General features: G+C 54.5%; 2 protein-coding genes and 1 long non-coding RNA gene across 3 annotated transcripts; 1 reads left to right on the plus strand and 2 right to left on the minus strand.

Annotated features, from left to right (window-relative positions):
* Positions 1-98: 98 nt before the first annotated feature.
* FDXR (ferredoxin reductase) lies at positions 99-10,554 on the minus strand. The gene is given in 14 exon segments (XM_077972683.1): positions 99-548; positions 678-848; positions 1,494-1,665; positions 1,748-1,947; positions 2,080-2,164; positions 2,418-2,525; positions 3,329-3,430; positions 3,745-3,858; positions 4,063-4,185; positions 4,401-4,493; positions 9,621-9,692; positions 9,783-9,868; positions 9,871-9,900; positions 10,415-10,554. Coding segments are annotated over 14 exon segments (1,566 nt in total). The 5' UTR covers positions 10,494-10,554; the 3' UTR covers positions 99-417.
* A 459-nt stretch (positions 10,555-11,013) lies between these two features.
* On the plus strand, positions 11,014-26,919 carry LOC144335925 (uncharacterized). Its single transcript, XR_013407218.1, has 7 exons — positions 11,014-11,092; positions 21,013-21,435; positions 22,999-23,092; positions 24,511-24,649; positions 25,811-25,886; positions 26,074-26,216; positions 26,319-26,919. It is a non-coding gene; the product is annotated as an uncharacterized LOC144335925 (long non-coding RNA).
* Positions 16,191-20,949, minus strand: FADS6 (fatty acid desaturase 6). Its single transcript, XM_077969668.1, is given in 7 exon segments — positions 16,191-16,340; positions 17,277-17,446; positions 17,449-17,455; positions 18,994-19,033; positions 19,035-19,179; positions 20,458-20,635; positions 20,836-20,949. Coding segments are annotated over 7 exon segments (804 nt in total).
* Positions 26,920-27,227: the final 308 nt, after the last annotated feature.

A 27,227-nucleotide genomic window follows, 5' to 3' on the forward strand; every position in this document is an offset into this window, starting at 1 on the left:
CGTCTCTGCAGCGCCGCCTGGTGACGGTAGGGGAGCTACGGCCAGAAGGTGACCCCCGACCCCAATCCTTCCAAAAAAAGTCCCCCATTAACCATGGCTTTTGGTTGCAGCTGTTTTATTTCCAGCATGTTCCCAACCTGGTGACCCTCCACAGTCCAGCAGTAGAGAGGTGGGTAAGGAGTTAGGTCGGCCCGCACCTCCACCTGTCCCTAAGGTTACCTCGGTTGCTGAAAGCTAAACCCTCGGGCGCAAGGGCGACCTTCCCTAGGAGGGAGGAGACGCTGGAATAGCAGCCAAGCCTCCAAGCCACAGCCAGCTGGGATCAGCAGAGGTTGCAAAGTCCCACTCAGACGGATGGAGCCCTTCCCCTCCCAGCATTCATCCCTTCCCTGCCAGGGACAGGGGCTGGGGCTGGGCTCAGTGCCCCAGCAGGCGTAGCATCTCTTGAGGATCCACCAGCTTCTCCCTGGGCTTCCCTGTGCCCTGGCCCCGGGCCACCTCCTCGGCATCTAGCTTCTCCCAGTCTGAGAAAGAGACTGGCCGGACCCCTGAAGCAGAGGGGAGATTCTTAACACCTCCTCCTTCACCCCTCCCAGAACAAGCCCCTCCCAAAGAGTGAGGCCCCAGAGAAGGACCACCCACCCCACCTCCCAGGACCTCAGCATCGGGGCCCAGACCTCGGCTGCTGAGCAGGGCCTGGATGGCAGCGTAGCCAGGCCTGGGGCCCGAGGGGAGCAGCCCAGCCTTCAGGTCCTGCAGCAACATCTGGCCAGTGAGGAAGCTGTCAGTCATGGTTGTGGCTATGACACCTGTAGGTCCTCTCTTCACCCAGCCGCTGCAGTAGAGGCCTGAGAGGGGGTAACAAAAGGGGAAGGAAGGGAGGTGGCTGGATACCACCCTGGCCATCCTGTGCCCACAATCTATACCATGTGCACGCACACAGACACCCCACGCCTCTCAGCAGACTGTCGGCTGAGCCCGCTGTGGCCACTGGTCCACTGCCCTGGATTCTTCTCGCCCTGTTTTTACCAGGCTGACCCCTTATACCTGTTTCTCTATAGATGAGGGGATCCCTAAGCTTAGGAGCTGAGGCTTGCTCCCCTGCAGTTTCAGTAGGCCCTTGGTAAATGTTTACCAAGTGAATTAATCACTAGATAGGTATGTGGGCCCTTAGTAAAGCTGGAAGCTCCCTGAGGACACAGGTTGCCTTATTAATCTCCAATCCCAGCACTAAGCACAGGGCCTAGCCCAGAACAGACCTCAGTAAATGTCTGTTGAATGACTTAATGACCCGACATATGGCCCATATGTCCTAGCTAGACTGGAACTTCTCTCAGGGCCAAGAGGAGGGTGGTACTGGGTCCTGGAGAGGGCCTGCCCTACAGAAGCTTCTCAGTGCGTGTTGCTAGATGAATGAACGTGTGGCCCCAGGAGATACCAGCTTCTCGGCCTCTCACCATAATTCAGCACCCAGCCTCCTCACACCCTCTCACCTGGCACATCCATAACCCGGCCCTCCACATTGGGGATGACCCCAAGCTTGGAGTCAAAGGGCACGCTTGGGTCCACAGGACGGCTCTTATATCCAACGCTGCTGAGCACCAGCCCACAAGGGAGGTCTTCCATGTCTCCCGTGGGCACTGCACGGGTGGCCTCACCGACACCCTGTTGGGGAGAGTGTGGGCAACACCAGGCTGGGGTGGCAGAGGCCTGGGAACGGGGTGTCTTTGGGAAACGTGAGACTCACCTCCAGTCTAGTGACTGCCAGGCGGACACCTGCCGCCCGCCGCCCATCTGGTGAGGGCAGCACCTGCTGGGGGCTTCGGAAAAAGCGGAGGCCCCAGGCACGGGAGGCTGATGCCCAGCGGGCAGCCTCCTCTGGCCCTGGCTTCTCCGTGGCCGTTCGAAGCAGCAGTTCCGTCAGCCGCTTCCTTGGGCGGGGGACCTCTGTTGGCAACGTAGAATGTCTCCAGGCTGTCCCTGGGCCCCAGCCCTCTCCCTGCACACCCTTCCCCAGTCCCTGTCTGACCTAGGCCACCCTCCCCCTAGTATTTGGGGGGCCAGGCCAGGGTCCCTCACCCTTGATCTTGTCCTGGAGGCCCAAGAAATCCGCAGGATCCAAAATGGGCCGCGCTCCCGGTAACTGAATCATCTCCCGAAGCTCCTTGAAGATGGGGGCAGGGAAGGGGGAGGAGGTCAGGCCCGGGACACAGTCCACCTCAGCCCACCCCAGGGTCCAGCCCAGGCAGGAGACACCTCCCCTCTTCCCTGAAGGCACAGGGCCCCCGGGGCCCTGGCTGCTCCCCTTCTTCCATCCCAGGCAGCAGCTACTCCCAGGGGCTCTGCCCCACCCCTGCTCCTTAAGGAGAGGCCCCCTCCACTTGGAACCCTGGCTCCTCCCACTCTGGCCCCAGCACCTTAATGGTGAAGGCCACTTGCAGGGGTCCACGCCGGCCCACTAGCCACACTGTCTTCACTCGACTCTGCCTCAGTACACCCAGGGCTGCCTTCGTGATGTCCGTTCTCTGGCACAAAAGGAGGGCCTTGGAGTCATCAGACACTGACCCAGGAAAGGGCACTCTCCATTTGGTCATGTCCCCACCGTGGGCCAGACGGCTGGCGGCCCAAAATTGCACCACTGCTCCCCCCTGGTGGCCAGATGGAGCATTGCTGCCAACTCTGCAAATGGCTCCAACTAATAGCACACCAGAACCACACGGTCATTCAACAAGTATTCACTGGGCCTCTACCATGTGCTCCCCGACATGCGAAGAGCTTGGAGGAGCAGAGGTGGTCAATGGTGAGCAAAAGAGACAAGGTGCAGGCCCTCACAGAGCTTCAGATCTGCTGGGGAGATAAATACTCATCAAACACTCATCAATGTGTGTAAAATTGCCGTGGCGATAACAGGCTGTGAAACAGAAGCAGACAGGGCTATGGGAGGAGGCAAGATGGGGGAGTGGACCAATTCAGGGACGTTCTGGTGGAAAGGACAACTGAGCCAAGATTTCAAAGGTGAACTTTAGCTGTTAACTGGTGGGAGGTGAGTGGGGATGATCCAAGCAGGGGATGGTGTGAGCAAGGGTCCTGTGGCGTACTGAAGAATAAGAGAAAAACACCACTTAGCTGGAGTGCAGAAAGTGAAGGGAAAATGGTAGAAGAGGAAGCTCATGGCACTGCCCTTCAGAGGGCCTCTGCCTGGGCACCACAGGGAAACAGAGGCACTGAGTCCAGCTTGGAGAGGTGAGGCCTGAACCCTGCAGACAAGGGCACTCTATCCTCAGGGTGACTCCCCCTCCACCCCCCCCAGCCCCGACCTAACACTCACCTCCAGGTGCTCAGGTGGGGTCAGTAGGATGCGGGCCACATCCAGAGCCACGTTCCCCTGCCCCAGAATCACGGCTGTGTCACAGCTCAAGTCTGGCTCCAGCTGGAGGGAAAAGGTCTCGATAGGGTCCCCCAGCCTTGCTCCACTCAGCTCATCTCAGTCTGCAGGTGCCTCACGCCTGGTCCCCACTGTGCCCTGGGGCTTCCCCACACTGGTAAAGTCCACAACTCTGGTCCCTCCTCCCCCACCTGGACCCAGCTCTCCCCCAAGGTCCTCCACAGCTGGCCTCCCACCTCAGTCAGCATGAGGTCACGTCTCGCCATTGAATGGCAGCTCCCTCCCTCTTTCCCCAGGGCTGGCATTAAAAGGCTGAGGGGCGGGGAGGAAGAGGCAGCAGGCATGCTCCCCAAACTCACCTCCCGGTTCTCAGGAAGCCCGTTGTACCAGCCCACGAAGGCCCGGGCGGAGCACACACCTGGCAGCTCCTCACCAGGAATTTCCAGGGCCCGATGGTCCTCTGCCCCGTAGCTCTGATGAAAGATGGCAGGCCCAAGACCCACAGCCCTCAACACCAGCACTGATGGGCCGGGCAGCCCCCCAGGCTCCCAGTGGCCTCCTTCCAGCTTCTCCTCAGCAGCTTGCATCCTGGCCTCACCCCTGCTGCCTTCCACCCCCAGCCACCAGTCCCCTTCTGCAGCCCCTGCCTCCCCGACCTAGGGCCTGGCTGCACTCACCAGCACCACAGCATGGTAGGCCTCCCGCAGCTCCGGCACCGTCACGTCCCTGCCCACCTCCACGTTGCCCCAGAAGGCACAGCGGCCAGAGTGGGCCGTCTGGGTAAATGTGTTGATGACATTCTGCCAGGTCCCCCAGGAATGGGAGGGGTTAGAGGGTGAGGTAGCTCCAGGGTCCACGTCTGCACCACCCTCACCGCTGTGTGTCCCCAGGATGAAAGCTGGGCGGCATCGGCACAGACGGCATGAAGTCCTGTCATCCAGCCAGGGAGCCTCCCTGCCCTCCTCATCTTGACCAAAGCCTCCAAACCCCAGCCTCCAGGCCCACAGAGACCCACCTTCACCTCGGGGTGATCAGGCGCCACGCCAAAGCGCACCAGGCCAAAGGGCACGGGCTGCTTCTCGTAGATGTCCACGTGGGCCTGGGGGTGCTGCTGGGAACAGGGTGGCAGCTGGTGGGGCTGAGAGAGAGGCTGGGACCCCCCAGGTCCTCCCCTTCCCCAGACAGAGCAGGAGAGTTCAGGACTCTGGGCTGAGAACACAAGGTTTCCACCCTCTGCAAGGAAAAAGAGCACTCACTCCTCGCGGCGGCTCGCACCTGTCAGCCCAGCACTTTGGGAGGCTGAGGCGGGTGGATCACCTGAGGTCAGGAGTTCGAGACCAGCCTGACCAACATGGTGAAACCCATCTCTACTAAAAACACAAAAATTAGCAGGGCATGGTAGTGGGCACCTGTAATCCCAGCTACTCAGGAGGCTGAGGCAGGAGAATCACTTGAACCCGGGAGGCAGAGTTTGCAGTGAGCCAAGATCGCGCAACTGTACTCCAGCCTCGGTGACAGAGCAAGACTCTGTATCAAAAAAAAAAAAAAAAAGAAAAGAAAAAAGGAGACGGCCAGCCCTTGGAGATGGGGAGAAATGTGGCCAGCTGAGGAGGCTGTGGCTTTCCCCAGGTGGCATTGTATCAGGGCGGCTTCTTGATCTTCTCAGGTCAAGCGCAACCCACAGCCCTGGCCTCCAACCCTTCGACACTTGGGACCCTCAGGTCCCAGCCAGTCTGAGGACCTGAGGGCCACCCTCCAAATTCACAGGTGCCTTAGCTCTAGTGCCCAGGACCACGCTCTGGGAAAAGGGGAGCAGCAGGACAGGGAGGGGGCAGAGCTGGGGATTCATGGGGAAGAGAGGTGGAAATGGGCCTGCTCCCAGTCTTAGAGAGACAGTCTCAGGCAGTGGTTCTGCGCTGACCGCCTTCCCGGGGCACCTTGAGAGGCCATGTGGAAGGCACAGGGTCGGGGGTCCAGCAGGCAAGTCTGGTCTGGCTCTGCCACCAACCAGCCACATGATCCCAGCAAGTCCCAGGGCCTCCCCAGGTCTCAGTCTCCCCCTCTGCACACTAGGACGGATGACAGCTCCCTCTCACAGCTGCTGGGAAGCATCAGGAGGTCAGGGTGGTGGGACTCTGGGCCACAGGCCGGTTAGCAGTAAAGCAGTTAGGGGTGCTACGGCTGACACGCCCAGCCCCCCATCCTATCATAGGTCCTCACTATGACACCTCCAGCTTCACTGGGACTCAAGACAAATAAGCCCCTGCCCATCAGTCTCCCTACCCACAACTAAGGCTCCCACCCACCTCCTCACCTTTGCCCAAATCCCCTCTTCCCCTCCACTCCCCTGCCTGTACCCAAGTCCACCCTCCCCCACCTCCTGCCTCTCTCCATCCCAGGCCAGCCACAGGGGGCTCCCCAAACCACCTCTCTCAAGGCCCACGATGTTGTACCCACAAAGTGCTCCCAGCTTGGAGTCAAACAGGTAGCCTTGGGTGCCAATCCCAGCTCCAGCACTAGCTGGCTTATGGCCTGGGCAAAGTTTCTTCTCTGTCCAAATGAAGAGCCCTGCGGCGTCCTGCTCAAGGTTAAATGAGTAATCAGGCAGCCCGGGGTGCAACCTACTCTGAGTGTTCAATCAAGAAGGGAGCTATCATTACTATTCTGTTGCTGTATGTCACTGCCTTGCTCAAAAATCTTCGCTGGGGGCCAGTGCCACAGCATAAAGTTCAAACTGCTCGGCCTGGAGGTCAACACCTCACCCAACCGACCTCTCTATCCTTATCTTCCATTCTTTCCTGTGACGGATCCTTCACTCTGGGTCACGTTGTCCTCTCCAGGGCCACCTCCGGAACACTAAGTCTGCCAGATATTCTTACCCCTTATCTCTCGTGGCTGACCTCATCTTCCAGGTTTCCTTCCTCCCTCCCTCCCTCCCTCCCTCCCTCCCGTCCCTCTAGCTGCTCCCCGCTAACAAGGACATTCTCTGAGGTTCTTCCGATGTGGCCCCCCTTCTTCCTCCCTGGGGATTTAACCCACTCCCTCCTGCAACCCCAAATTCCCTTTAACTTGCTGATGACTTTCTACTCTCTCTCTCTCCTGCCGAGACATCTTCCCAAGCTCCAAACCTGAGACCCCTGGATGTCCCACCCCAGACACCTCAAATCCATCCAGATTTAAGCCAAGTCCCCTTGCCCCAAACCGCTCCCCTTCTGCTCCTGTTCCCTCGACCCCATCCACTCAGGGCCCAAGCTGGAACTTGGGGCTCCTCCCTGACCCCCCACCTGATCCCATCAATCCCCTATCCTCCCAGTCCTCTTCCTCACTACCACCCCAGCAGCTCCCCACTGCTCTCTGGCCACCAGCCCTGCCTGGACCTACCCTGCAGGCAGAGGGGCATCCTGAAGGAAATCAGCACCCTGAAAACTCTCCAGTGAAGCCAACCACCTACAGCAGTGGGCACAGGAATCCTTCAGGGTGTTCAACATTGCTGACTCTTGGGCCCAGCCACAGAGTTTGATTAGGTCCGAGCTAGGCCCAGAAATGTGTATTTTCATAAGATGTCCCAGGAGACTCTGATGGGGGAAGAGGAGACAGCTGTGGACACCTCCCAGAGAAACCTGCCTCCAGAGCCTGGTCAGTGGCTTCCAAGCCCTCCAGGATCTGGGTCCTACCTACCTCTCAGCCTCGGCTCTCACCTCCTCATTCCTTACTGCACACACACACCTTCCAGAACTTGCCCTTTCCCCAGAGGGCCATTCTCTTCCTCTTTGTTCACATGGTTTTCTGTGCCTGGGACACTCCTGCCATTGTCCCCCAACCTGACATCTACTGCCCTTCAGACTGCAATTGGGACATCTCTTCCTCCAGACTGGGCATGGACCCCCTCCCCGCACCCCAGTCTCTGTGCTTACAGCCGTCAGAGCCCTAAAATACCTTGTAAATTATCCACCGGTCCCCCCGACATTCGAATGTCAGGTCCTCGAGCACAGGGACGTCTGTCCTGCTCACCCCCATGTTCCCAGTGAAGCCTGTGCCCAGAACATGTCACGTCCAGTAAATGGTTACTGAATGGACGAACATGGATGGCCTCGCATGGAGCTGCCTTCGCTGAGACCCCAGTGCCGTCCCTGCTCCGCAGTGGAAGCTTGGACAACCTCACTCAGCCCTGGCATCCTTACCTGTGAAGCAAGAGGCATGACACCTGCTTTGCAGGTTGTCATGAGGATGCTACGAGATGCTGTGCTCAGTGCCTGACTCAAGCTAAGTGCCACTGTCCCAAACGTGCTGCACGTGGTCCTGTCTTAGGAGCACAGCCAGTAGCTTGGAGCTCCCTGTGGGCAAAGATCAGCCCAAGGATCAGAACAAGGGTTGTAACTGGCCTGAGCCCCTCCCCATCCCATTCCACAAGGAAAGCATGCACGTGTCTGCCAGCTGAGTACAGTCGTGCCAAGAACACTGCCTGGCCGGGCGCGGGGACTCATGCCTGTAATCTCAGCACTTTGGGAGGCCAAGGTCAGGAGTTCAAAACCAGCCTGATCAACATAGTGAAACCCTGTCTCAACTAAAAATACAAAAATTAGCTGGATATGGTGGTGTGCGCCTGTAACCCCGTTACTCAGGAGGCTGAGGCAGGAGAATCGCTTGAACCTGGGAGGTGGAGGTTGAAGTGAGCTGAGATTATGCCACTGAACTCCAGCCTGGGTGACAGAGCCAGACTCCATCTCAAAAAAAAAAAAAAAAAAAAAAAAAAAAAAAAAAAAAGAGCACTGCCTGGAAGGCTTACTCTCCCCGCTTCCAAAATTTCAGGCTCAGCTAACAAAATGTCCCTTATACGAAGCCCTTCAGGGCCTCTCCAGCCCCTGTGTGCTCCCTGATTTCCATCCCAGAGCCCAGGCTGTCCTCCCTCCCACATGGCAGCGTGCCCATGGCCTTGCATTCCAGGATGACTCCCCACATGTGGGAGGCCCTCGCCAAAGCCCTTGGTCTGCTTCAGTGAAGCTCAAATGCACTCTCTCTCTCTTTTTTTTTTTTTTTTTTGAGACAGGGTCTTTCTCTGTCGCCCAGGCTGGAGGTGGCTCAATGCCACCTCCACCTCCTGGGTTCAAGCGATCCTCCAGACTCAGCCTCCTAAGTACCTGGGACTACACACATGTGCCACCACACGTGGCCAAATTTTGTATTTTTAGTAGAGATGGGGGTTTCACCATGTTGGCCAGGCTTGTCTCAAACTCCTGACCTCACGTGATCCACCTGCCTCGGCCTCCCAAAGTGCTGGGATTACAGGCATGAGCCACCTGGGCTTCCGGCCCAGGAAACAGTTTCTGATTGACCCCACCTGCCTCGGCTCACGCTGCCCACACTATTGTAATTAGCTCTTTCAGCTGTGTTGCCTGGGAAGCATGCATGGGTCACTTTTCAGCAGAGTGATCAGCTCATCCTGGTTTCCCAAGAACCTTCAGCTAGCGCTGAAGTCCCTTATCCTAGGCAATCCAGGCCAGTTGGTCACCCTACATTTCGTGTGTGTGTGTGTGTGTGTGTGTATAATTAAGATATTCATCCTTTCTCCTATCTCCACGGACACTCCAAGCCTCTCCAAAGCTAGGCAATTGTCTCGTGTCTCAGTTAACCTGGGTATCCCTTCTCTACTCTGTCCCAAAGTCTGATGTGCAGTCTCAAGTATAACCTGTAGACTTGGCTTGGGGCCCTTCCTGCCAAGGCGGACGCTGAAAGCCTTGAGATCCTGGCCTTCACAGGGAAAGGGAGAGGGGCAGAGGGCAGGCTGAAATAACAGAATGGCATGGAGGACTGGAGCTACGGGTGAGGAGGGCATCGCAAGGCAGGTAAAGTTACAGAAAGCAGAGGAGGTGGGTAGCCTCGAGATGCAGGATGTTTGGGACAGAGTGAAGACAGAGGAGAAAGGAGGGAAGATAAAGGAGAACAAAGTCATTTTGCAGGTCTACATAAACCCCCCGGAGTGCTTGGCCAGGGAGGCAAAGCTGACTACCTGCCACTGACCACTCACCACCAATGTGTGTTTTATACCTCTCTCACACTGAGGACATGAGGGGAGGGGAGCCTCAGGTGTAGGTGAGGAAGCACGTGGGAAGTATCCAGGCCAGATGGCTGGATCCCCATCAGGCATCCAGGAGTGCTCTTAAAACCCAAAGAGGGTGAGCCTTGCCCTTAGGACTGGAGCAGCAGGTGAATGATGGACTATGAGTAAGTGGTTTACCTTTAGCAGGTGTTGGGCTGTGTAGAAGCCAGCAGGGCCACTGCCCACCACACAGATCTGAGGGGTCTTCTCCTGTGTGGATAAATGGTGGCGGAAGCCTGGGGCCAGGCAGAGGAGAGGGAAAAGGTCAAAATTAACTTCTCTCCCCAGTCCCAAACCAACCTGAATATCCAACAGAAGCTGGAACTTCCCAAGCTTCACCCTCACCTGCATCCTCCTTCTCTTGTTCCTCAAGGCTGTGGCATTTGAGGGTCTCTTACTTCAACTGAACCCCCAAAGGCTGTGTGTTCATCCAGAGCCTCACATCTCACCCATGAACCTACTACACCACTGCCAATGGCCTGCCCAATAACACTTCATTCCCTGTCCAATCCGCTGGAATCCCACATCCTTCCAACGGCCTCCACATCATCCCAATCTCGCCCCCGTGGGTCCACAAAACGCTATATTGCCCATATAGACCCGTCTTATTCCTACAGATCCCTGTTTCGACTCAGACTTCGCCTCTCGCCCCACAGACCTCCGTATCACTCCCCATTCACCCCGTCTCACACCTGTGGATCTCAAAGTCTCTACTTTTCACCTTTGTTGACCTCCGTCTCTCACTCTAGGAGCCTCACATCTCACGCACAGATCTCCGCCCACCCCCGTACACTACCGCGATCTCGCTAGCAAGAAGACACTCCTTCAGTCTCATCCCTCTCCAGCCCTGCCCCAGCTCGGCTCCGACCCCTACTCAGCGCTCGCAGGCCTCCCCGCCCTCCCATCCAGCCCCAAAGGCGCCCTGCTCCTACTCGGGGTGCTCCCGGCGGGAGGCGGCCGGGTCCGAGGCCACGCTGACCAGCCCCACCAGCGCCAGCAGCGCGAAGCCATGGCTGGGAACAGCAACCTGCAAGCGGATCCGGTCCTGGCTACTGCCCCGCAGTGCAAGCCCGCCCCTGCCCGGGCCCGCCCACAAGCGAGGCCCTGCCCCTAACCCCGCCCCCCGCGCTCCGGGAAAGCAGAGCGTTGCGGCTCCACCCCTACTCTCAAGAGAATCCCGCCCCCAAAAGAGAGACCCGCCCTTAACTACGCCCCACCGTGGAAGCCCCGCCCCTCAGAGCATCCGGGGTATACGCGATTTAATACATTTCTCCCCAAGCCTCACCTTCCCCCCAAATCCCGGAAGCCTAGAAGACAGCGAATCTCCATCGCTGTTTCAGTCTTTTCCCAAGGAAATAACCAATTAGAAAGGAGCCTATTTTACTTAGCCGCGCCCCTCTCGGGAGGCTCTCGTCGCTCGCTGATGACGCATAGCCCGTGCCATTTGATAGCGAATCCTCCCGCGTGACTTCGTTCCAGCCAATCATTAGTCCGGCTCCAAGCCAGCCTTCCCGCCTTTGGGAAATAACCTGAGTGCGGAAGTCCGGAACAAGGGAGCTCCCGTGCGGAACCCCGCAGCTTCGTTCTTGGACCCCGGGTGTTGTGCCGAGGTAATCCCTCAAATCCCTGTCTTTGTCGGGCCAGGGAGAATATTAAACCCTGGAAAGCTCGTCTCACCTCACCTCCTTTCCCATTACATAGGTGAAGAAAAGGGGGGCGTGGCAGTGTACTAGTACCTATGGTACTAAGTACAGAGCCTCCGACCCCCGTACAGCCGTGTCGGGACCAGGGTTGAGGTACTCCCCTCGGGTTCAGAATTTAAGGGGGCTCCAAAACACTCAGTAATCAAGATAAATATAATACCGCAACGTTTTAAAAGGTCAAAATTAATGCAATAAGTCTATGACCAAAATATTTTTTTAAATCAGAACAGGATCCGTAGTCACAGCTGACCCAATAAACCTAATCCCTCTTCCTTTTCCCCATGGGCCTTCTTGTCAAACATGACTTCCTTGGAGAAGCCTTTTCTCTGACCCGCCCCCTCCCAAGTTCCAAGGAGTTAAAGCTTCTCATTCCACAGCATCCGACCTTTCCGCATCATGACTTACTACACTGTCGTTTTTAACGAGATTTTAAATTCAAGAATAACATACAGAAAAGTGCACAAATCATAAGTGTACAACTTGACAATATATCACAAGGTGTAACCATATAACCATCACCCAGATCAAGAAATAAAGCATGGCCAATATCCCAGTAGTCCTCTGTGCCCTTACTGGTCACTTCCCCTCTCGCCCACTGGTAAGTAAATACTGTTCTGCTTTCTAATAGGTCCTGTGTTTTATGCCTGTCCCACTAGACCAGGAGTAGGCAAACATATAGATTGCAGGCCAAATACTGTCCACCAAATACTGTCCACCAACATGTTTTGAATGACCAACAAGAATGGCTTTTACTGTTTTTGGTTTTTTTGAAGGTTTTGGGGTTTGGTTTTGGTTTTTGAGACAGGGTCCCGCTCTGTCACCCAGGCTGGAGTGCAGTGGTGCCATCTCGGCTCACTGCAACCTCTGCTTCCTGGCTCAAGCAAGCCTCAGGCCTCGGCTTCCGGAGTGGCTGGGACCACAGGTGCCTGCCACCACACCTGGTTCATTTTTGAATTTTTTGTGAAAAATGGGATTTTGCCATGTCGCCCAGGCTGGTCTCGAACTCCTGAGCTCAAAGTGATCCTCCCACCTCGGCCTTGCAAAGTGCCAGGATTACAGGAGTGAGCCACTGCACCCAGCTGGTTTTTACATTTTTAATGGTAAAAAATAAAATCGTGTGACATGTAAAAATTACATGAAATTCAGACTTCGGTTTGAATAAAACTTTTTATTGGAAGACATCCATGCTTCTTTACATATTGTCTATGGCTATATTTGTGCTTTGACGGCACAATTGAGTAGTTGTAACAGAGATCATATGGTTCGCAAAGCCCCAGATACTTACTATCTGGTCCTTCACAGAGTTTGACCACCCCTGCACTAGACTATAAGCTCCACAAAGATGGGGACCCAATCTCGTTAGCTCTTACATCCCCAGGGCTTCACACACTGGCTGGCACATAATGGAAATTCATACAATCGAAAAGTATATGTAGGGCTCCCCATCTAGAGGCAGTATATCTGGTGGTGAAGAGGATGGATTCTAGAGTCAGACAACACTAGGTTTGAATCCCTCTTCCTCCACTTACTAGCTATATAACGTTGAGAAATTTAATCTCTCCAGGACTTTTTTTCACCATCTCTAACATTCGGGGGAAATATGAACAGCGGCACTTTGTTGTAGACATTAAAATCAGGTGATGTAGCTAAAGACAACTTCCATAAATGCTAGATAAACATTAGCTATTATCATCGTCATCCATATGTATTATGACCGTCTCCCATATGTCTCTATAGATTAGACCTTAGGCCTCTGCAGAGACCTGGATATACTTCATTCACTCCTGTCACCTCCCTCACCTCTCAGGCCCCAGAAATTCCCAGCCCACATCCTAAGCGAAACAGAAAATGGAGCCTCAAAGCAATCGAGTGACTTGTTCCCAGGATACCCATGGTACAGCCAGATCTGGCACCAGGGCCTGCAGCTGCTGCCCATACCCCAGTCAAGTCAAGATCAATAACAGTGAGTCATTGGTTATGTATTTGGATGGTTTTCATTATGAGCCAGGACTGTGCAACTGGGGCCTTTTCTGCCACTGCATTTCTCAGATGGAGAATTAGCAGTTTGATTAATTACACCCCTAGACCTCAAGGCCATTTCTAAGCTGCTAATGCATTTCCGAGGAGCAGCAATAACATATAGCAAAGCGGTGGGCTGGGGAGCCGCCAAGCCTGCCTCGTGCCAAGAGGGCTGCCTGGATCCAAAATTCCAGTCTATCAGTCAGCCTTCTAGCAGGAAACAGATGGCACACTCAAAAGGGGTGATTGAGGACAGTTTAATGAAGGAGTTTGTATACAGAGGTATGAGCAGGGTGAAGGGAATGGAGAAGCACCCCAGGCTAGCAACAGCTGGAAGCCACTACTACCACAAGCCTGGAGGGAGCTGTTTCAGACTGTTTAGGAACTAGTGAGAGCCTTTAGCTATGGAAAAGGGCCCCTAAAGGAGCTGCGGTCTTTGGTAAAGGAAGGTGTGGTGGAGATGAGTGGGGAGTGCACCTAAAGGAATCAATGGCCTCTCTGCAGCTGCCTAAGGCCACACCACAGAGGGGCTCTCCAACGGAACAGGGCTCAGGGAATGCCTGTGCCTGTAGCCACACCCCTCTGCCCATCCCACAGGCCCCCATTTGCCGGCAGTTTGTCTCCTTATCAGCAGGGTCAGCATGCCTTTCACCCCATCCAAGGCCTTCACTGAAAAACAAGGCAATTACTTGCTCAGAGAATGACTTGCATGTTCTCAACTGGGTTGACTTGGCAATGTCTGGAGACATTTTTGATTGTCACAACTTGTTCCCAGCATCTAGTAGGTAGAAACCAGTGATGCTGCTAAACATCCTATAATGCACAGGACAGCCCCCAACAACACAGAATTGGCCAGATAAAATGTCAGTAGTGACCGGGCACGGTGGCTAATGCCTGTAATCCTAACACTTTGGGAGGTCGAGGTGGGCGGATTGCCTGAGCTCAGGAGTTCAAGACCAGCTTGGGCAACATGGTGAAACTCCATCTCTACTAAAATAACAAAAAATTAGCCGGGCATGGCGGCAGGCGCCTGTAGTCCCAGCTACTTGGGAGGTTGAGAATCGCTTGAACCTGGGAGGGGGAAGTTGCAGTGAGCTGAGATCGTGCCACTGCACTCCAGCCTGTGCAACAGAGCAAGACTTCGTCTCCATTTAAAAAAAAAAAAAAAGCCGGGCGCGGTGGCTCAAGCCTGTAATTCCAGCACTTTGGGAGGCCGAGACGGGCGGATCACGAGGTCAGGAGATCAAGACCATCCTGGCTAACACGGTGAAACCCCGTCTCTACTAAAAATACAAAAAATTAGCCGGGCGAGGTGGCGGGCGCCTGTAGTCCCAGCTACTCGGAGGCTGAGGCGGGAGAATGGCGTGAACCCGGGAGGCGGAGCTTGCAGTGAGCTGAGATCGCGCCACTGCACTCCAGCCTGGGAGACACAGCGAGACTCCGTCTCAAAAAAAAAATAAAAATAATAAAAAATAAAAAAAAAGTCAATGGTGCCGAGGTGAGAGACCCTGTTTTCAACTAATGGGTCTGGCCTCCTTCTCTGTCTCTCTGTCAGCCTCCACCTGGGCACTTCCTGGCACCCTCCCAGTCCAGCCCCCAGCTGGGGCAGTTCCTGGCCCTCTCAATACTACCCACTGTAGGCTGAATCTCAGTGGTGTTCCCCCAGCACCTTGGCCTCTTCCTCTGCCTGGCATTGGCAGTTCCCTTATATTCCTACCTCATTCCCAGGCTGCAGACCATCCTTCCACAGCCCCGCCCAGCCCTGACTTCAGGCTCTTCTATCTGCACCCCACCCTCCTCCCATTCCTCTCTGAGGCCATCTGTCCTCCAGACCCTGTTCCCAGAACCCCCTCCAACCCCAGCCCCCTCCCACAAATTCTTCTCTCTCCCAGTGGATGATCCCCAGGTTCACCACTTCTAAACATCACAGAACAAAGCAAACTGTTTGAACTAGCCAAGGTCACATTCAAAGCTATTTATTCTTTTTGTTTTGTTTTGTTTTGTTTTGTTTTGTTTTGTTTTTGAGATGCAGTCTCGCTCTGTCGCCCAGGCTGGAGTGCAATGGTGCAATCTTGGCTCACTGCAACCTCCACCTCCCAGGTTCAAGCGATTCTCCTGCCTCAGCCTCCACAGTAGCTGGGACTACAGGTGTCCGCCACCACACCCAGCTAAATTTTTGTATTTGTAGTAGAGACAAAGTTTCACCATATTGGCCAGGCTGGTTTCGAACTCCTGACCTCATGATCCGCCCGCCTCGGCCTCCCAAAGTGCTGGGATTACAGGCGTGAGCCACCTCCCCCAGCCTGCTATTTATACTCTTTCCCGACTCTGTCCCTGAGGAACCTTCTCCCCTCACTTCCCCTGGAGTTCCCTCCCCACAAAACACACTCACTTTTATCTCACTGATACTGCGGCCTGGGGAACTGCTGAGCCAGTACCTTGCATAGGTTCCTTTGGCTGAGGATCGAGGAAGGCCTGCCAAAAGCAAGCTCACCCTGAGGTCCCCAGGGAGAGGGCACCTTGGTGCGCAGAGCCTGAAGGAAACAGTGGCCAAGGCCATGTGGGGCTGTCCCAATGCCAGGGAGGTCCCAGCCGAGGGAACTGACCCTGATCTCTCTGTGCCCCCTGCTGTCTCCCAGGTGGCCCCTGCACAGTATCCCTCCTCACTCACCTTGTCACCTCCCCTTAGTCCTACCAAGGATAGAGCAGGGGGAAGGACCCAGCTCTTTAGTCCTGAGATGAAGTTGCTGAGGTCCCGACTGACCAGAATGCACAGCCACCATTACCACCTCCCCCAGACACCCCTCAAAACCCAGAAAAGCACGCAAGGCAGGTGGACCCCGGACCCCAGGCCTGAGTTCCCCTGCCCCCCTGCCTGCCTGGTGCCTCCACTCTCCAGGTCCGCCACCAGCCACTGAGCCACACCGCCTGGGCCAACAGCAGCAGGAGGGCCAGGGAGGGATGGGGTGGCTGCACTGGCCCGGCCTCATTGCAGCCCCACGAGCTCAGTGATAGGTGGGGCCTGCACCATGAATTCCTCATAGCAATGGAGAAAGAGCCAGAAGCGAGCCAGGTACGAGTCCTCGTTGTACGGTAGCTGCTTCTCATGGAGGAACTGGAACACCACGGGCTTCACCTGGTGGAAAATGGGCAGGAGAGGGGCCTATGAGCCGGGGCTGTGGACAGGCCCATCATCCTATGGTGGGTGGCGGGGGGCATCATGTTCCCACCCGCAGCCCCTATCGGCCTTGTTCCAAGATTCTCCTGAGGAGTAGAAGGGCTTAAGTCAGAGAATTCTTGTCCCCAACCCAGCAGAAGAAAGGAGTGGCTTCTCCCCAACATCCAGGGATCCTGACTGCGTGACAGCCCTCCTTGGCACAGGGGGATAAAAACCAGAGCTCCCTTTTACCAAGCACCTACTGTGTGCCGAACATTTCAGATATATTTCTCCATTTCATCCTCGAAGCCTGTCAACATAAGCCCTTCTGCTTCTGTTTTACAGAAGAGAAAGCTGAGGCCTAGAGGCATTCAGTTCACTTGTCCAGAGTGGCCCTGCTAGTAAGAAACCTGGGTGTCTCTGATCTGAAACCCATACTGCTGTGGATATGCTGGGCTGCCCTTCCTGGGTGACCTCTGACCAGGCCAGTTGGGGGACTTGGAGTTCAGGTGAACCCTGAAGGTTCGTCCCTCCCCTGCCACCTTTTTTTTTTTTTTTTTTTTTTTTAAGACAGCGTCTTACCCCATCACCCAGGCTGGAGTGCAGTGGCGCGATTATGGTTCATTGCAGCCTCAGCCTCCGCAGACTCAGGTGGTCCTCACCTCAGCTTCCAAGCAGCTCAGACCACAAGCATGTGCCCCCACACCTGGCTAATTTTTGAATTTTTTGTAGAGACGGGGTTTCACCATCTTGCCCAGGCTGCTCTCAAACTCCTGGGCTCAAGCCATCTGCCCGCCTCAGCCTCCGAATGTGCCAGGATTACAGGTGTGAGCGACCCCGCTGGGCTGAAGAATCTTCCTTTCCACCCTCTAACAGTCCCTTCATTCCAGCACCCCCAGCCCAGCCCTCGACTACCTTCAGGCACATGTTATCAGAGAGCCTGGGGAAGAGGTGCTGTTCCACGTGGCAGCTGATGATCGAGTGGCCAAACGCCCAGTCCAGCACAGGCACCCGGGCCAGGTTAAGCACCCTCAGGCTCATCATGTGTATCCGGCGGGGCTTGTTGTCCCGGGAGAACATGGGCAGCCAATGTGCTGTGACAGACACATGGGTCACGCCGGGTAGCCTGGACCTCCCCACCCGACTTCAGGTGTCCTGGGATCTCATGCTACCCAGAGGATTCTTGTGTCCCCCACCTCCCATGTGGGGGGACCTGGTAGAGGGGTTCCTGGCCCAGCTGCGATGACGACCCTCTCTGTTTTCCGTACTGAGTCTCATCCATCTCTGGGCCTCCCTCCCCATCTGAACAGTGAGGGGCTTAGCCTGGGCATGTCTCAGGTCCCATGGTTCCCTAATGCTCTCAACTGCCTACCACTCAGTCTCATCACACCGTGCCCTTGCCTCGTCCTGAAGAGACCCTTCCTGCTCTGTTCACCAGTCAAGATCCTACTCATCATTCAAGATCAAGTTTAACAGTGTCGAGTGCTTCCTCTGCCAGGTGCTGTCCTAGGTCAGGAACTCGGAGGTGACCAGGAGCTTCAGTGGGTGCAGGACAGGACACAATTGTGGAATTAAGTGATTAAGTTGTTAACAGCAGTTGTGGTAAGTGCTAGACAAGGAGGTACAGGAAGCTCTACTCTGGGGCCTTCCCTGAGCAGGAAACAGGGAGATGTCCCTGTGGAAATGACGCCGGAGCTGAATGCTGAGCCCTGGCCTCCCATGAGGAACTCCGTGTTCAGTTCCTCCATCTGCCTCAGGGCAGGCACTGGGGCCTTTATCTCCTACCACTTGGCATCTACGCATCTGCCTGCCTTGGGGCAGTCGCTGAGGCCTTTATCTCCTACCGCTTGGCATCTGCGCATGGAGGGAGGCAGCCGACTATGTTGAAGAACAGCTCACTTCTTTTTTATTTTTATTTTTATTTTTGTTAGCCAGAGTCTCGTTGTGTCCCCCAGGCTGGAGTACAGTGACACAATCTCAGCTCACTGCAACCTCCGCCCCCCAGGTTCAAGCGATTCTCCCGCCTCAGCCTCCCAAGTAGCTGGGATTACTGGGGCTTGCCACTATACCCAGCTAATTTTTGTGTTTTTAATAGACAGGATTTTGCGACGTTGGCCAGGCTGGTCTCCAACTCCTGACCTCAGGTGATCCACCCACCTCGGCCTCCCAAAGTGCTGGGATTACAGGAGTGAGCCGCCGCACCCAGCTGAGAAGCTTGCTTCTTACCTGAAACCAAAACTCTTGAATGATCCTTGGAGTTGGGGGTGGTCAGGAAGGGACGACATACCACAACTGCTGTTAATTACTTAATTCCATAATTGTGTCCTATCCTGCACCAACCCGAAGCTCCTGCTCACCTCTGAGCTCCTGACCTAACATAGTACCTGGCAGAGGAAGCACCGACACTACCTGTGCAATTTCACTGTGAATCATGAGTAGGATCTTGACTAGTGAAGACAGCAGGAAGGGTCTCTCCAGGATGAGGCAAGGGCACAGTGTGATGAGAGCGAGAGGGAGGATGCCTCATCCTTCAGGTGGCCCCTCTCTCCTCACCCTAGAGTCCAGCCTTCAGTCAGGGCCCCTGGAGAATGTCCCCCTTAGCTGCCCAGTGCCCAGGTTGGGGTGGCCTCACCTGGAAGATGTTGACGTGGTGGTAGGGGTGGGCCAACAGGACTGGTGAGGAACGTGCAGCCCAGGGCCGAGCTGGGGCTCTTGAAGCCTGACATGTTCAGGAGCAGCCAGTAGTGAGAATAAAGGCCCAGGGAAATCAGGGCCAGCGTCCGCAGGGCCGTCCTGAGCTCCACCTTCCTCAGCCGCTCTGCCGGAAGGGCAAGACGTGGAGGGGACAGGCAAGGCTCAGATCCATCAGGAGCAGCTCTCTGCTGGCTCAAGCATGCTAAGGCGTTGGCGGGGGCACCCTGAAAAGCAGGGTCCCCATTGTGTGGATGAAGAAACAGAGGCCAGGCTTGGTGGCTCAAGCCTATAAACCAAGCACTTTTGGAGGCCAAGGTGAGCAGATCGCTTGAGCCTATGAGTTCGAGACCAGCCTGGGCAACATGGTGAAACCCCACCTCTATCAAAGATACACAAAATTTGCTGGGTGTGGTGGCACACACCTGTAGTCCCAGCTACTCAGGAGGAGCCTGACCTCCAGGCTTGGGTGATCCTCCCACTTCAGCCCCCTGAGTAGTTGAGACTACGGGTGTGTGCCACCTGCAGTGAGCTGAGATTGTGCCACTGCACTCTCTAGCCTGGCCAACAAAGTGAGACTCTGTTAAAAAAAAAAAAAAAAAAAAAAAAAAGAGCGAGAGAGAGAGAAAAGAAAAGAAAAAATGAAAAGAAAAACAAAGAAAGAAACAGAAACATTAAGCAATCTGACCAAGTCAAGCCCTGGGATTTGAATCCAGGTCTAGCTGCCCCATCGCCCCTGCCTCCTTCCACCATATGACATCACTCTCCTGATATCAAAGCTGATAACAGGAAGTATTATTTCTGCAAAGCAATTTTTTTTTTTTTTTGGAGACACAGTCTCACTCTGTCACCCAGGCTGGAGTGCAGTGGCGCGATCTCAGCTCACTGCAAGCTCCGTCTCCTGGGTTCAAGTGATTCTCCTGCCTCAGCCTCCCAAGTAGCTGGGACTACAGGCACCCACCACCACACCCAGCTAATTTCTTGTGTTTTAGTGGAGATGGGGTTTCACCATGTTGCCCAGGGTGGTCTCAAACTCCTAAGCTCAGGCAATCCACCTGCCTCAGCCTCTCAAAGTGCTGGGATTACAGGCGTGAGCCACCATGCCTGGACCCTGCAAAACATTTTTATACCTAGGACCTCATTTTCTTTCATACCGTACTTGAGGAGCAGGTACAGGACCCGAGACTCAGACAGGTTAAATTATCTGCCCGTGGTCCCCAGCTAGTAAGTGGCAGAACCAGACTTAGCTCTGGGTCCGAGGCTCTTTCTACCCTGCCATGCTGTCTCAGCAAGAATCTATCAGGCTTTCCTCTATAAGCAGCCTCCATGAAGCCAGGCAGGGAAAGAGAGCAGGAGAACCAGGTCCATGCAGGGCACTGCCGACTTGGGCTCTGATGGCACTCACCGACAGCCACCAGTGGAGTGGCGATGGGGAGGAGGAAAGGAGCAAGGAATGTGTAGACACAGCGGTTGAGATAAGGCAGCCTCCACGTGCTGGAGTCCCCCAGGCCCACCACGGTGTAGTCATGGTGCATCTTGATGTGCCCATGCGTGGTGTGCTCTGCAGTGAAGATTGTGCACACCTAGAGGAGGGAACCAGAGATGACACTGGGGTCCGTGTCAGGCACAGTTGAGCAATGCAAGACCTTTGAGAGCCTGAAGAACACCCCCACCCCCTCAAACCCTGCATGTCCAGGGCCATCCTGCCTTACAGCCCCAGCTAATCAGCTTTGACCATCAGCTCTCAGGTATCTATGACCACGGAGTGACAGTCAGTCAATACAATCGCGTCTGTTTGGTGAGGCTCTGCAAAGCATTTGGGGGTGGGAGGCTGGACCCCTGGAGTGCCAATCTGCCAGTGACTGCCCAAGCAACGAGTCTCAGAGGCTATCGTCATTGGAGGCACTGCAGGTGATGATCCCGGCATCTGATGTAATGATTTTGTGTGTGTTTCTCTTAGAAACATCTGCTCCTTCATAACACTGAGCACTCTGAGCCCGGAGCAGCAGCCAGGAGGGGCTGCAGGAGTGGTCTGAGAGTGCAGGACACCATCCCCGGAACAGTCCACAACGTGGGAGCGGAGCCCTGATGGGGGCCGAGAGCTTCTCCCTAGAGGTGACTCTTCAGCATGGATCCCCAGTGGGATTCTCCGAAGCCGCTGGGAGCAGCAGCAAGCGCTCTGACTCCTGGAAGAGCCCTCAGTCTGGAATGCAAAAGCCACGCTAAGGTGGTTCTTAAGCAGATACCTGCAAATGTATGCAGATGTAAGCCTCTTCCGATATTTTATCTAGGACAGAAAATGTGGCTAATTTTATTGAAGGTGCTGCCTAACTGTTTCTGGAACGACGTGAAAAGTTTCCCAATACCAGTCGCTGCAAGCCAGGTAAAGACAGCAGCACACCCCGCAGAGGGCTCACTGCACCAGGCTCCACGCCCGGCACTCGCACACTTCCTGAGGACGGTGGCAGATGACTACATGCTGCTGAGTTAGCTGGAAAATGGATGGTCCTGCTGAAAAAGATCATTTATTTTATTTTTTTGTTTTGAGACGGAGTCTCGCTCTGCTGCCCAGGCTTGAGTGCAGTGGTGAACCTCCACCTCATGGGTTCTCGGCTCATGGCAAACTCCGTCTCCCGGGTTCTCCTGCCGCAGCCTCCCGAGTAGCTGGGACTACAGTTGCCCACCACCACGCCTGGCTAATTTTTGTATTTTTAGTAGAGACAGGGTTTCACCATGTTGGCCAGGCTGGTCTCAAACTCCTGGTTCATGGGATCCACCCACCTCAGCCTCCCAAAGTGGTAGGAATACAGGTGTAACCCCAACACTTTAGGTGGCCAAGGCAGGCAGATCACTTGAGGTCAAGTCTGGTACTGTGCTGCTTCCCACAGCCTTTGTCCATACTTTTGTTCTGTCTGAAGCCACCTTCTTGCTCCTTAGTTTGGCCAACTCTGTCCTGATAGCATCTCCCCTGGAAACTTTCCCTGGAGTTTCTCAGTCGTGCATGATTCACATTTGGGACTCAGGCACTTTTTGTGTCAGGGGCTGTCCTGTGCACTGTAGGACATTTAGCAATATCCCTGGTCTCTACACACTTGATGCCAGTAGCATGCGCACACACACACAAACACACACACCACTCTTTTTCTTTTTCTTTTTTTTTTTTTTTTGAGACAGACTTTTACTCTATCGCCCAGGCTGGAGTATATGAAGTATAGTGATGAAATCTTGGCTCACAGAAGCCTTGAATTCCTAGGCTCAAGCAATCCTCCTGCCTTAGCCTCTCCAGCCTCACAAGTAGCTTGGACTACAGGTGCACACCACCACATCCAGCTAATTTTTGTTTTGTTTTGTAGAGACAGGCTCTCTCTGTGTTGCCCAGGCTGGTCTCAAACTCCTGGGCTCAAGTGATCCTCCTGTCTTGGCCTCCCAAGGTGATGGAAGCCACTGAGCCTGGCCCACACCCCCATCTTGATAGCCAAAAATATCTCCAGACACTGTCCGATATCCCTGCCCTGCTCTTCCCACCCTGAGCTCTCAGAGCTTTCACTCCACCCTGGTCGATGCCCTCATCACATTCTGCCTGCCCCAGTCACCTACCAGCTGGCATGGCATTGCACAGTGGCTTAACCTCCCGGATCAGTGTTTCCTCATCTACCAAGTGACAATAGCTTCACCCTCGTAGGGAGGTGTGACTCTGAAATGAGGTAATTTACATAAAGGATGCAGGAAGCAGCCAGTAAGCGTTAGCTAGTGTGATCAGGATTTATTATTATTATTTTGAGATGGAGTCTTGCTCTGTCGCCAGGCTGGAGTACAGGGGCACAATCTCGGCTCACCACAACCTCTGCCTCCAGGGTTCAAACAATTCCCCTGCCTCAGCCTCCTGAGTAGGTGGGACTACAGGCACGCGCCACCACGCCTGGCTAATTTTTTTTTTGTATTTTAGTAGAGATGGGGTTTCACCACGTTGGCCAAGATGGTCTCGATCTCATGACCTCGTGATCCGCTCTCCTCGGCCTCCCAAAGTGCTGGGATTACAGGTATGAGCCACCGCGCCCGGCCAGGAATTTTTGTTGTTTTGATGTCATTTGTATGTGTCTCTTTTGCACTTGACTCTGAGTCCCTGGGCAACTGGAACGGGGTCTTATTCACAGTATGTCCCCAGCATCTATTGGAGCATGGTGTAGGTGGAACTGGGACACCACACACAAACACACACACACACACACACACACAGAATACCAATGTCCATTTCCTTGGTTTTGATATTGAACGACACTTAGATAAATGTGACTATTGGGCCAAACTGGATGAAGGCTACACCAGACCTCTCTGTTCTATTTTTGCAAGGCCTGTGAATCTATAATTTTTTTTTTTTTTTTTGAGACGGAGTCTCGCTCTGTTGCCCAGGCTGGGGTGCAGTGGCCGGATCTCAGCTCACTGCAAGCTCCGCCTCCCGGGTTTACGCCATTCTCCTGCCTCAGCCTCCCGAGTAGCTGGGACTACAGGTGCCCGCCACCTCGCCCAGCTAGTTTTTATGTATTTTTTAGTAGAGACGGGGTTTCACCGTGTTAGCCAGGATGGTCTCGATCTCCTGACCTCGTGATCCGCCCGTCTCGGCCTCCCAAAGTGCTGGGATTACAGGCTTGAGCCACCGTGCCCGGCCAAATCTATAATTATTTTTAAAAAAGCGTTTTACAAAAGTATATTTTTGTACTGCAAATCTGAGTTTTCCCTCCAAATAAATATTAAAGATTAAAAAAATAAGAAGTCGTAGTTGAACTTAGGCAACTGTAAAGGTAAACTGAGGCTGGAGCCAAACCGGGAACAAAGACACAAGGCAAATGGCAGTGAGAATAGCCTTTTATTAGGACTCGCGGGCGAGGTTCCTCGGTCCAAAGGTGTGGGCCAAGGAAGTGGCGCTGAGGGAGGAGGGTAGGGGCTTCTTATAGCCCGAGAGGTAGGGAAGCTGGTTGTGCAAACAGGGCCTGGGGGGTCTTGAAACTACTAGGGCAGGAGTTGAGTAAGGGTCATGAGGAAGGGGTCTTTGGAAACTGTCAACCGAAACTGCTGTTTACGAACTTGTGGAATGCAGGTGAGCTGCAGGTCATGGGGGAGTGTGGTTGCCCAGCCAGAACTCTGACGCATGTAGGTCTGCGGGTGTGTACAAGGGTGAAGGGAGTCTTTAACAAAAGGCCTGCTACGCCGGGTAACGCCGCCATGTTGGGTCTAGATTCCTGCCTAACAGCAACAACCCTCGAGGTTTGCGTGGGAACAGACAGAGAGAAGGTTGGAGAGACAGCTCAGAGGGTAATGACCACACTGAACTTCCATGAGAAGAGAACGTTCCAGGATCACGACTTAGGTGGGGGGAGGGCGGTTCCTGACCCTGTTTCCACCCCCACAAGAGCCCTAAAGGAAGCCGATGGCATTCCCCTATGAGGCGCCCCTCCCCCAGGGCAGAGCTCCGGTCCAGCAGCTGTGGTTCCACCCCTGCAGCCTGAAGCCGACTTCACAAGGAGGATTTGAAGAGGAGACCCTGGAGCTTAGGAACTGGCATGGTCTGTTCCCTCCCACTCAGGGGAGCATCTTGGATTGTGAGTGACATGCAGGAGAGTCCCTAAAGCCGTCTGATTTCAGGAGTTAATCTTTCCCAAGCTTCGGGGCTTAAATTACGGGGACCTGCCCAGCCCACACTGCCCCCCACCTTCCCGTGGCCATCTGAGCACAGCACAGTGCCCCTCATTGGCAGTCCCCAAGAACACGCCCGGCAGTCCCCATGGTGATCCAGGACAGGGCTGGGCAGGCACTCTTGCTGGGGAAGGCCAGGGTTATCAGTGGCAGGAGAGAAGGTCAGCGTGAGGCTACCTGGAGGGATAGAACTTTCCTATGTGGAACACAAATGGGTCTTCGGAGGTTGGATACTTTAGGAGAGAAACAACAGCCTGGAGTGGAAGCCTCCGCCTCCAACCTGTCTGCCCCTCCCCCAGATCCGACGGCCTAGCCTGGAGCTGATAAACCCTGAGACAAGCCCAGCAAAAGCTGGGCGCCCAGGAGAGCCAGTGATACTCAGTTAATGCCTGAGGCTGCAGCATTTGCCAAACAGCAAAAGGAGCCCAGGGCCTGTGGCTGCATTATTCTGCAGTGATGATGTCTCCTGAGCGTCAAGGTTTGGGAAAAGCACAGATACTCCACAAGGAAGGATCCTAACAGAGAAGGCACCAAGACATGGGAGGAGAGTCAGAGATCCAGGAAGGTTCCCGGGGCATCCTCTGAGGTCCCAGGCAGCAAGAACGTGTCCTCTGCGCCCGGCAGAGGCCCAGAGGCCACAGCACCTAACCCCCCAACATATACACAGCCCCATTGAGATTTGCAACCTTGCAGTTAAACAAACAAACATGACAGGCCGGGCGCAGTGGCTCATGCCTGTAATCCCAGCACTTGGGGAGGCTGAGGCAGGTGGCTCACCTGAGGTCAGGAGTTCAAGACCAGCCTGGTCAACATAGTGAAATCCTATCTCTACAAAAATACAAAAAAAAAAAAAAAAAATTAGCCGGACATGATGGCGGGTGCCTATAATCCCAACTACTAGGGAGGCTGAGGTAGGAGAATCACTTGAACCCTGGAGGTGGAGGTTGCAGTGAGCCGAGACCGTGTCATTGCACTCCAGCCTGGGCAACAGAGCGAGACTCAGTCTCAAAAAAAAAAAAAAAAATGACAAATAAAGCAAACAACAACTGCTAACCCTTTCCTTGCAGCTGACCACGTCAACTCCAGAGAAAGAAAGTGAAGATCATACTGGTGGAGCGTGTCAGCACCAGGCTCTCTGTTAAGGTCTGCACTGTTTCGTTTAATTCACTTGCTGGCCTCATGAGGGAGGTCATGTTATTTCTTCTGCTTATCAGGTGAGGAAACTGACACTTAGATGTTGAATTAAGTAACTTGCTCAAGGTCTGGGCAGCCAGTGGGGCTGGGATTCCAACCATGGCTTCAAAGGCTGGTCTTGAACTCCTGACCTCAGGTGATCCTCCCACCTCGGCCTCCCAAAGTGCTGGGAGTACAGGCGTGAGCCCCAGACACTGCCACCCTGTGTGGCAGACAAGACCAGCACCCTCCTCCAGCAGTGCACTTGCCTCACCAATGCCAGCCAGACTGGGGAGACAGGTACGCCCCTTCCCCCACACTGGGAACTGGACCCTCCCCAGAGGGTAGCTGGAGGGCACCTGTGGGATGAAAAAATCAGACGCATCTCACTCTCCCACGTAGGTTAGTCAGAGGCTTGAGTGATAAACTACTCGGGCCCTGTTCCTCAGCCCACTGCAGTCCACCAGACAGGGGTGATGACACGAGGCAGGAGCCAAGCCTTCCCTCCCCAGCTTCGAGGGGGCTGGCAGGCCTGAACCTGGTTCCCTGGACAACTCAGGGTCATCTCAGCAAATATTGATGGAAGAATATTGCCAAGAGCTCAAGTCTGTGCCAGGAACTGAAGAGTCAAAGAGGCACAGATGAAGCCACTGGGTTTACAGGGACAAGACAGCATTCACAAGCAGAATACAGCCCTGAGGCTACCGGGGTATCTCTTGCGTGCTGGGTGTCGGCTAGAGCACTCCAGTAGAGAAGCCCAGGAAGGCTTCTCAGAGGAGGTGTCCTTGGCCTCCTGCGTTCATTTGGCACACATGATAGCTACTGTGTGGGTGTAGCACTTTGGTGGGTATCAGATTCACCTGTAGAACTTCGTAAAAACACAGTGGCCTGAGTCCTCTTCTCCAGCAAGCCTGGGCCTCCAGATCATTCTGCTACACACCGAAGTTTGAGAAGCACTAGATCACCTCTGTGCAATAAACCCTTACAGCCAAGCAGTCCCAAAGTCTCAGTACCTGCTCCTCATTCTCAGCTGCCTCCAGGCTCCTGGTACTCAGTACAGCTTTTTTTTTTTTTTTTTTTTGAAACACAGTCTCACTCTATCTCAGCCTCCCGAGTAACTGGGACTACAGGCGCCCGCCACCACGCCCGGCTAATTTGTTGTATTTTTAGTAGAGACGGGGTTTCATCATGTTAGCCAGGATGGTCTCGATCTCCTGACCTCGTGATCTGCCCACCTCGGCCTCCCAAAGTGCTGGGATTACAGGCGTGAGCCACCACGCCTGGCCAATGTTTTGTTTCTTAAACTGGGTT

The sequence above is a fragment of the Macaca mulatta genome, chromosome 16 (assembly GCF_049350105.2).
Source record: "Macaca mulatta isolate MMU2019108-1 chromosome 16, T2T-MMU8v2.0, whole genome shotgun sequence".
Taxonomy (NCBI): Eukaryota; Metazoa; Chordata; class Mammalia; order Primates; family Cercopithecidae; genus Macaca; species Macaca mulatta.